At 43.8% G+C, this 10,783-nt stretch overlaps 1 protein-coding gene across 6 annotated transcripts in view; it reads right to left on the bottom strand.

Annotated features, from left to right (window-relative positions):
- Positions 1–6,393, bottom strand: part of Col25a1 (collagen type XXV alpha 1 chain) — a 417,766-nt gene extending 411,373 nt beyond the window's left edge. For all 6 annotated transcript variants that reach the window (XM_029537736.1, XM_029537737.1, XM_021195769.2 and 3 more), the window contains exons 1-2: positions 5,484–6,393; positions 4,523–4,592 (exon numbers count right to left, since the gene is read on the bottom strand). In XM_029537736.1, the coding sequence (XP_029393596.1) occupies positions 4,523–4,592; positions 5,484–5,780 (367 nt within the window). In that variant the 5' untranslated portion in view covers positions 5,781–6,393. The remainder of the gene's footprint in view (positions 1–4,522; positions 4,593–5,483) is intronic.
- Between the last annotated feature and the right edge of the window lie 4,390 nt (positions 6,394–10,783).

Genomic DNA, 10,783 nt, shown 5'->3' with positions numbered 1-10,783 from the left:
ATATATACATTATATATATATTATATATATATATAATTTTATATATATATATAATTTTATATATATATATATATAATTTTCATAGTGTAGAATGTATTTGGGGGCCTCAGAAAAGATCTAATGATCTAAACCTCTTCTGTTTGGCTGCCTGGCTCCCGCCTTCTCTAGCAGCTTCGACATAGACACTCTTCCATAAACATGCCTGGCTTATATATACTTTTACGTAAGACACCAAGTGAGAGCCCCTGACAGAATCCTACCCACAGAATGAACCAACATATTCTCTCATCTGAAGGTCAAACTTTATAGAGGCCAAGCCCCCACAATGCCCATGGTACCTCCAAGACCCAGCTACCTCAAAGTACTCTGCTAAAAAGAGCTTTGATGGATAACATTTCTGTTGTTGGGTTGTTTTGTTTGTTTGTTTTTTTCATTTTTCTGGAGTTTCTCCAAAGCAAAACTTCTCTAAAATAAAGCTTCTCTCGAGTTCGCAAGTAAATGTGAGCTGTCACAGAGACATAGATGATCTAAAACTAGACCACAGTGGATAGCTGCCCAACTATAAACTTAATACTATCCTTAAAGTGGGTGAAATATAAATCATACCTCAGCAAAGCTACTAAAAATAAGTCAGGTAGGTAAGCTATCTGTAAATATCTAATTCAAAATTACAAAGATATTTTTTACTACCCCACTCCCAAGTAGCCCAAGTTCTATGTACTTTAGTCAAACTTCACCCACAATGTCAAAAGATCTCCCTACAACATTGATAAACGTAACTTAAAGAGACGAATATCAATATCTATAAAGAACCAAACGTGCACAGCTATCTATAAAGAAACAAACATGCATAGTTAAGCATGGCTTTAGTTCAAAGCTTGTTCATTAGACACTCAGTTTTGGGCAAGCATCTCAAAGATTCTTTTCTCACCCATAACCTGTAACTCTGTGCACGAGAGTTAAGTAGCAAGGAAAAGAACTGATTTAAGGGTTTGGCTCGGTAGTGTAGCTTAACAGTGAAATGTGGTAGAACATTGAAGAGGCAGAAAGATAAAAGACAGCATCTACAACTTGACACATACACACTAAAACATCTGAGCGTTCACGAAACCATCACCCTACAAGAAAGCCTTGTCTGATTTTTTTGTGGGTTATTTTTTTCAGGATGAGTAAATGGAATACACTTCGATTCTTTGGTTCAACCAAGGCCACATACACAGCAGTAGCAGATCCAGAATCCCAGCCCCGGGGGTAACCTGCTCTCAATGTTCATAGCAGCAGCAGATCCAGAATCCCAGCCTGGGGGTAACCTGCTCTCAATGTTCATTCTCTCTTCTTCAGTAAGTCTTCAACTTCCGTTCCCTCAGATGTGGGCATGAATCCTCACCTTAACCTTAGTACATTAACTATTTTTCCCTGAGTCTTAGCCTCCTCATCTATAAAAGTAGCTCACTTGAAGTTAATTTTCTGGGTTGTTATGAAAGTTAGAGAGTACATCTCTTACATTAAGAAACTATTGATAAACAGCTCATCCTGCTCCCACAGAAGCTCCCTCCTATGAGAAGAAAACAACCACCAACCATAAATTTTATTATTTCCTTGCGTCCTACCTGGAAAACCCCTTCAGGAACTTGGGTCTATCAAAAGCTATTAAAGCAGACACAAACAACATAATGTTACTTTCCCCGCGCCACCCCCCATGGGCCTTTGGCTCTATTCCTGAGACTGTCAACAAGAGTGTCAACTTCAAGGAGTGGGCACCTGTCCACAGGAACCGAGCTGAGGTCACAGGCCTGTCTAGCTCTGTCCTACAAACAGATGTCTTTGTGACAACTCTTAGTCACAGTGGGCCACAGCTAGAGTCAAACCAGGTGGGAAGCGCTGCTGTGTATCGCCCTTCTAATCCCTGGCTGGCCCGCTCGTCCCCTAAGACAACCTCTCACTGACTGACTGTATTTCAAAATGGTTCTCTCCAGGATACAGTGTCTCTATTTTTGTAATGCCTGATTATTACACAAGCAAAGGAAGGGTTTCCAGAACAGTGATTATTTGGTTCCATGTGCTGGAAGGCACACACCTTCCAAGAGTTACTGCCTAAGAAGCCAGGTAAAATCTGATGTGATGTGGGTCTCTAGTGGTGGTGAGGAGATATAGCAGCTGTTACTGAGAGAAAAAAAAACAAAAAACAAAAAACCAAGGAAATCCCATTTAAATTGTCCAGTTATGATGAGAAACACCCCACTGTAATCTTCCAAGATAACACAAGGCCAACTCTAAACATATTAGCTTTCTCCCAGATCTGGTGATAATTGGGTTACATTTAACATCATGAGCCAGATCTTCGCAGTTAATAGAACTCAGAGCAATAGAGGTCACTTTCAGCTTTTTACCAAACTCGGTAAGAAGCCAGCGAATTAAACAGGAACTGCTTTAAATACAGTTAGCAAAAACAGTACATACCAAAAGTCCTGGACTCCCGGGGGTGGGGTCAGGGAACTCTCAGCACCAGGTGTCTGCAGAATTTAAATAATCCCAAGCAGCAATGAGGTGATTATGTCTTTAATCCTCTGATGGAAATCTGACTTCCTTAAATATCTGACTCCTGAGGTCTGTCCCAACTTAAGACAACTAAGAACGAAAGCCACATCTTCAAGTCTGAACTCCTTGATTTTTCTTCTAGTGTAAAAGGTAGCTTAAATTTTCAAATATTCACATATAATTATGTATGTACATATTTCCCCTATGTGTTGAGGGTTAAACCCAGGGTCTCGTACATAGTGTTCTAAAACTGAGCTACATCAAGCTCTCCAAACTTTTTTAACTTTTTGATTTTAAGACTGAATCTCACTAAGCTGTAACCTAGGCAGGCACTAGTCTTGCCTTCCATTCTCCTGCCTCAGCCTTCTGCGTAGCTGGGATGAGAGGGTTGGTTTTTGTTGTTTGTTTGATTTGTTTGGTTTGGTTTTTGTTTTGTTTTTACAATCTTTCCAGCACTGTCTTCTCAGTCAAAAGCCTTTCTTTGAAAAAGTATATATTTCCAGTATGGTGACGAATGTAATTGGATATATCACTGTGCCATAGGGCCAGTGGGATGGCTCAGTGGGTAAAGGCACTTGTCACAGACAAAGCCTGGCTTTGATCCCTAGGGTCCACTTGGTGGAATTACAAAGATAACTCCTGCAAGCTGCACTCTGATTTCCATACAAGTGCTATTGTACACACACACTAGATTTAATTTTTAAAAAAGGTTTTTAAGTGTGTACACTATAACAACCTGGTGTTCATATTTTTAACTGATGTGTAAGGTAGCAGATGTGTTGGCTGTGGCAAAAAATATAATAATAATTCAGGATATTAAAAAATTCAGGAACCATTCACTACTTAACAGAGAGAATTGTGTTGTTTGACAACTTCCTACACTGCACTTACCCGAATTGAAATGGTTACATCATCAATAAACGATGTAGTCTTGTGAGATCTCCAGCCTGCATGACGTGATCCGCCCTTGACCAAGTGGCTCTATGCAACACCTAACTATATAAAGCACCAAGTATCATATTCTTAAAACATTAAATAAAATGTAAAAGAATCGCTTTACATGCCTGATAAGTGAAACTAAACTGTTCATAATAAATGAATTACAGTGTTTATCTGAAAAAAACACTAACACTCGTGGGGTTTTATGACGTATATTCTTGAATCCACTCAATGTTTCCAATGGCCCTCATCCAAGACCTTTTAAATTGTTAAATCTACAGATAAATACCAAGTCTCAGAGGTCTGTGAATGGAGAGTTACAATTACCCTGGCTGTCTGGGGGCTGGGGGAGTGATATTCATTAATGCCTCTCTTTTCATTTCTCTTAGGTATTGTCACTAAAACAGTTCCCTAAAACTTCACAGAAATCCAGTAAAAACATAAGAACCTGCCCTGAGAGGGCATTGAGATTGTTATAGTTCATAATGGGAGCTCAAGATAAAGAATAGATGTAGTTTTCATCTTCTGCTTCGGGCCAGGGGAGAGAGCCTTGTTGATATGACAGAATACAAGCCGGCGAGGAGGTAAAGGTTATTTACACATATGTTTACCAAAAGGCACAAGAGAAACTGGTAATGCATTAGACACCAGGGAAATCAGAGTTCAACAGCCATTTTCACCACCACCACCAACAACAACAACAAAAAAATGACATTGTTTAATAAGATCACAGAAGACATTCAACCTGAGACTCTAAGAACTCTCACTGTCTTTATGTACCATCTTGCCTGTATTATTCATGGTGACCATCCCTGGCTTTCTTGCTTTCCCATAGCAGACTTTAGCATGCTGCATAAAACAATATTTAGGGCTTTTCTGCCATCTTTTGGACTGAGACATGTTGGTTTTATTAAAGCAGGTTGGGCCTGCAGTCTTTCTTCACTATTATTACAGGTAGACTTGACAGCACAAGACACTCCCCCCCCCCTTTTTTTTTCCAGAGTTCTGCTCTGAAGGAAACATTGTTAAATGAGGTCCATTTTACCTGCTGGGCAGTTGCACTCTGAAGGTGCCTCCCTGGCGGTTCTTATTTTAGCCATATGTTCGTAGGATTTCTGTAGGGAAAGCAGAGGGGTTGACATAGTATCAGTAGCACTGAGGAGAACTAGGCTCTCAGGGGCTCTCTGGCCACATGCCTGCTTCGCCAGCATCTGATAGCTTGCATAAGGAATATTTACATATGTACTTGGATTCTTGTCAAAATGTAACAGAATCCAAGTCCTAAAATAAGACAATGACCACTGACATGGTAGCAGGATTGCAGGGTTTGGCTAATATCTTTCTCAATTACCACCACCCACTTCCTTCAGCCCAAGCATAGGCAGCCAGTGCAAAAGCCAGGCAGTGATACACGGCAGGTCCAAAGACACTGGCCAAGAGTGCATTCGTGAAACCAACCTTGACGATAACTCTCAGCTTCAACAGCTCTGCCTTCCTTATTACCTGCACTGCATCCTTTACCAACTATAAAACTTTTTCAAAGTGTTTGAACATGAAAAAAAGATTCGAAGGGTGGAATTTATGATTCTCAAGCTCTATAGGATCGTTTCACTTGAAAGCGATCACCTTTTGTATATTAATAACACCTGTTTCCCTAACCTTTCCCTAGGAAGGAGATAAGAGATCAACAATGAATTAGTCTCCGTTGAAGTGAGAGCTCACAAGAGACTCCAGAAAGCTACAAAGAAATAAAATGCTCCTCCACACACTCCGTTATCCAGACCCCCCCCCCATATATGTTTAAGCATGCAAGCACTATGGAAGACTCAGGGAAGATAACTGCTACAGACTTGGTACTAAGCAATACCCTAGGTACTTAACTCCATACTTGATACATACAGTCAAGCAAACTATGCAGACAGTTAAGAGTCGAAACTATCCCTGCACACAGGGCTCACACCTGTGCAAAACAGTATTCACGTGCAAAAATACCCAGCCTTTCACACCTGAGCCAAGAGACGCTCCACTTTCTCCTGAACCATTGCCTTCAGCTCATCCACGGTGTCAGACAGCGGATGGAAGGAAGGGGTCCCTTTAGCAGATTCAAGAGCAGCAATCCTCGCCTGGAGGTCGTTGGTTTTCACCCCAAGATAAAAACAAAAAGCCACAGCAACCACTGACAAGAGGGTCGCCAGGGCCGTGCACGAGGGCATGGTGCCGGCACAACGCTGTCCCAAGGGGCGCGGATCTTCTGATCCAGACTCTTGTCCCCCTCCTTTCCCTGCAAGCTTCTTCACCAACATTGTGGCGGGGTCGCTGGCCTCCGCTACGCCTTCCACCTTCTATCTCCTCCAGTAATCTTAGAATGAGAGGAAGGGTCGGTTCCTCCAAAGTTCAGTCCCTGCAGCTGCACAACTAGTTGGTGGAGTCGGAGCCCCGGCTTGGAGATGGAACTGCGCGTGGCTCGGCGTCCGGATCAGCAGGCGTGGACCGACCGACCGTCCTCCAGATTCCTTCTCCCCTTCCAGCTAGGAGTGAAAGGCACCCTCCGGCCGGGGACTGTATGGCGCCGGGGGTGTTGGGGTCACAGCTGAAATGAAACCCACCAGGGCAGCTCTCCTGAACCCCCCCCCCAAAATCCGACACCTCCTTAGGGGTCCCCCGCGCGGAAGCGCAGGGTCCGAGAACCCCTCTCCCTGCTCCGACCTGTTGAGCCTGCCTGCCTATCTCTACCTTTTCCACCCGCCAACCTGTCTCCCACCTGGATCAGTTCAAGGCCAAAAACGAAAAGGAAATAGAGAGACTCGGCGAGAGAGCAGCCCCCGTGGGTGGTAGAGGAAAAGAGGAGAAGCGAGTGACCCAAGCAGCGATCGCAAGCTGCGAGGCCCCAAAAGTATCTCCGCAGACCCGCGTGTGCGAGCCTTAAATACCCCGGGATGCTCTTGTGTGAGACAGTGCGCGCGCGCCTGAAGCGCGGACCGCCCCCTCCCGCAGGAGCCTCCTTATTAGCATAATATATTCACCTTCGCCCGGCCCGCCTGGACCCACGAAGGGGCGGGAGCGCGGGTGGGAGCGGAGCCCGAGGTCCCTATTAGCATAATATATGCAAATAGCTACAGCAGCCCCTGTGATTGGAGAGGAGCTTGGAGACCCTTCCCCCTTCCATCACCGAGTAACTTCAGCGTACCCCTAAGGCCATCTCTCCGGCCTTAGCCAGGGGCCGATTTGAGGTCTGCTGTGCGGAGTGGCTTATACTGGCTTAGCCCAGCGTCCCCTCTCTATTTGAGTTTAAAAATGGAGAAATGGCCTCCTGAAGGGAACGACGGAAGCAGAATGCTCCAGCTCTCCAGATCCCCACTCAAAGGCAGCCACAGGAGCTCCTCCATCTAGCCCTAGCGCGACGTTTTCCCTCCTCCCTCAGTTCGTTCCCACATGCCCAGAGGCGAAGTGTCTGGCTGACGTCTGCAGGGTACCTTCCCCACTTCCCTTCCTTCCCACGCCTTGCTGCAGATGACTGGGGAAGTTTTCTCGCCCCTCCCCCGTTTCCTCTTGTCTTGATGCTGTTTCCCCCCACCCCACCCACCCCAGCTCTGGGCTCCTTCTCTGTACTAGGGTGCTAATGTGTTTTCCTGATTCGCTGTTTTGTGAGTGTTTGAGGCACACACATTTCTCAGGATTTAGGAAAGAGCTGAAGAATGAAGTCAGTTTTTCCTCTTCCTTGACTCTCAGATTGCCTCTTCCCTCTGGATCAAATTACCAAGTCTCTACTGGGATTTTTTTTTTTCCTAAATTGATAACAAGTAGCTTTTGCATCCAATTGATTTTCGAGAAGAAAAAATAACCCTAACTCTTCCTCCAAAAGACCTTCCTTTTTGTCTTTTCATCTTAAGAAATGTCACAAATGTTTCTTTCCCTCCTTAACCGCTAACGGCAACCAGTTACTCACTACTATAATCAATGAACAAAATACCACTCTGAGCAGTTGCTTCTCGTGTGTAAACTGTAGTGCCAAGGGAGAAGCAGGATAGACATAGCAGGATGCCTGCACCCATGAAATCTCAACAAGTGGTTGCATAAACAAGACCTCAAGACATGAGTAACAAATGTGCTCACATGCCAACCTGGATCGGGGAACTTGCATGAGACCCTGTGCCTAGAATAAGAGCTACCAACAATCAATGGCTGCTGAAGGAGACTGTTTCCTAACGGAACTGTCATCTCTAAATACATAAACATATGAGAAACACTAAATGGACTCCAGAAGGATGTGTGTGTGTGTGAGTGTATGTGTGTGTGTGTTGGGGATTGATCCCACCACAGTAAGCTCCCTATCATTGAACTCTACCTCCAGCCAAAAATTTTCATATGTCAGTTCTTTCCACATTCCAATTAACCTCAGTTGCTTAGTGTGGGTGTTTAGTGGGCGGTGGTGATTGTAATGTTGTGCGTGGGCTGCAAACTTTTTCTTTGCCAGTCCTCTCAGTGTTTTCTCCTTGAGCCTCTGCTCTACTCCATCTTTTTGTCTACCTATACTCTCCTCCGTGGAATTCCTAATTACCATCTTTTAGCTGTTGAGCAATGAATGCATATAACAAACCCAAGCCTCCTGAGCCCCAGAATCATACAGCAGCTAACCATTCGCCATTCATCTCTCACTAGCAATTACAACTTCACCTGCATTGTTCCTCCAAACTCTGCTAAGTCCCCATTTCCCCTCTCAATATAGAACTGCCCTGATGTCTCCTCACCCTCCTCTTCTTGTTCCCCTAAATTCCTTCAGCACATCCAGTCATTCCCCCATCTCACCAAACTTATTGTTCATGGTGTTTCTCTGCATACCATTTTCTAGAAATGTGAAGGGAAAAAAAAAAGAATAAAGACCTTTAAGCAGTTCACCCAAACACAAAGGCCGTTTTCCATTCTGATGGCAGCAGCAGAGCACACAGTTCGTGTGGATGATGTTGTGTTCTGTGGGAGTTGGCCATGAGAGGGTCCTTCAGCATCTCTCATAAGCTCTTAGAATGATCAGATCTCAGTGGAGAGATAAGAGTTGGAATTTTATGGATTTGAGACCTTTATCCAGAGGATTAGATTTGCTTTATGCCTTTCGTGGGTATGATATCTCAGAAATATGCCAGACTTTAGCACTAAGATCTCAAGACCCAAAAGATTCTCTGCATCAAGCTCAAAGAATGCATGGATTAGCAAGGCTCTGTGGTCTGAACCCACTTTGTTCTATGGAGTCGGCAGAGCAGCATTGCTTTGATTTGTACATGGAGACAGATACAAAAAAAAAAAAAAAGGCATTAAAATAGCTCTAAAAATTCTATGGTCCAGCTGATTCCAATTTGCCTTTGGTTTGTATCAACAGTAGGAAAAGGCAAACAGCTGGTCAATGAACAGGACCATGATGGAAAGAATAATACTATGCACCTGCAACACACACACACACACACACACACACACACACACACAGGTGAATGGCCCAAGCTCCAAAACATCTAAGAGGCAAAACATTTGTAGATGAAGTTAACGAACTTAAGGTGGAAAGATCTTCTATGCACAAAGATCCTTGTAAAACAGAAGCAGAACTGCAGAGGGAGAGGAGCCGTGTCCATGGAAACAGGGGTTCTGGATGGAAATATTGTCTCAGAAGATAGAAGAGTGTCTAAAGCCTTTATTCTAAAAGCAAGAAGAAGGAGTATAATGGGTTCTCCCCTAGAATGTGCAGAAGAAGAGCAGTCCTCTCAATCAACACCAGAACTATGATTACTAAGTTTGTTTTGTTTTAGCTGCTAAGTTTAGAGTTATATGTTGTGATTCCAAAATAAGAGCAATCAAAATCATAAGAAGACAATCTGTATCTGTACAGACAGCATTAGAAGTCACCCTGGAGGGGCTGGTGAGATGGCTCAGCGGGTAAGAGCACCGACTGCTCTTCCAAAGGTCCCGAGTTCAAATCCCAGCAACCATATGGTGGCTCACAACCATCCGTAACAAGATCTGATGCCCTCTTCTGGAGTGTCTTAAGTCAGCTACAGTGTACTTACATATAATAAATAAATAAATCTTTGAAAAAAAAAAAAAAAGAAGACGAAGAAGTCACCTTGGAATCACCCCGGGGTCTAAAAATCAAGCAAGGCATGCAGTACGGAGTCCTTACCTCCCAAGGATTTGTATAATGTCTACGCATTGACTATTGCCTGGGCAAGATTGGAGAGTCCATCTGTCATATCATACAAAATCAAGATGCCCTTTCCAGAAGCATATTACCCTGAAACCTGGATTCTATTGTCTTGATGCCTTCTCACGGAGCAACTCAAGAACAAGGAAGCAGCCAACCATGCAGGCAGACAGCCATCATCTTCTTACTGAGAGAGCCAAGGCTCTGACCCAGGACTCCTCACTGACAGAATTACCACCACTGCCTCCCATCTCTAGGTCGTCAAATACAGGAAGAACAGGACTTTTGACAGGTGGGCATGGCAGAAAGATAAAGTGGGGAAGGAGGTGGATAGGAACAAAAGCAATGAAGTGTGTACTGGCTAGTTTTGTGTCAACTTGACACAGCTGGAGTTATCACAGAGAAAGGAGCTTCAGTTGGGGAAATGCCTCCATGAGATCCAGCTGTAAGGCATTTTCCAAATTAGTGATCAAGGGGGTAGGTCCCCTTATGGGTGGTGCCATCTCTGGACTGGTAGTCTTGGGTTCTATAAGGGAGCAGGCTGAGCAAGCCAGGGGAAGCAAGCCAGTAAGGAATATCCCTCCATGGCTTCTGCATCAGCTCCTGCTTCCTGACCTGCTTGAGTTCCGGTCCTGACTTCCTTGGTGATGAACAGCAATGTGGAAGTGTAAGCCGAATAAACCCTTTCCTCCCCAACTTGCTTCTTGGTCATGAAGTTTGTGCAGGAATAGAAACCCTGACTAAGACAGAAGTGGAAGAAAGGGCTCAAATGGGCCGTGAAGCACTTTTAAATGTAAGAAGGCACGATTCTAATGCCTCTAGAACCTGATCCATAATGGATATATCATATAGACGTTAGAAATTTACACATACTTCAAATTTGAACTATTCATGTGTATTTGGAAAAATTACTGACAAATGAGAGTTGTTTGGATAATTACATTATATTGCTTTATGACGGTGTTAATTACCTTTAACAAATAAAGAAAGAAACTCCCATTTGGGCTATAAATATCTTTCAATGTCATTAACTTTCAAAACTAAATTTCTAGAACCACGGCTTCAGCTACTGGTCACAGCAAACGTACCCAACAGAAACACATATGCAGGGATTTCTGCCTT

This window comes from Mus pahari, chromosome 4 (genome assembly GCF_900095145.1).
Source record: "Mus pahari chromosome 4, PAHARI_EIJ_v1.1, whole genome shotgun sequence".
Classification (NCBI taxonomy): Eukaryota; Metazoa; Chordata; class Mammalia; order Rodentia; family Muridae; genus Mus; species Mus pahari.
The sequence above is the reverse complement of the archived record's forward strand: the minus strand, read 5'-3'. Positions and strand labels throughout refer to the sequence as shown.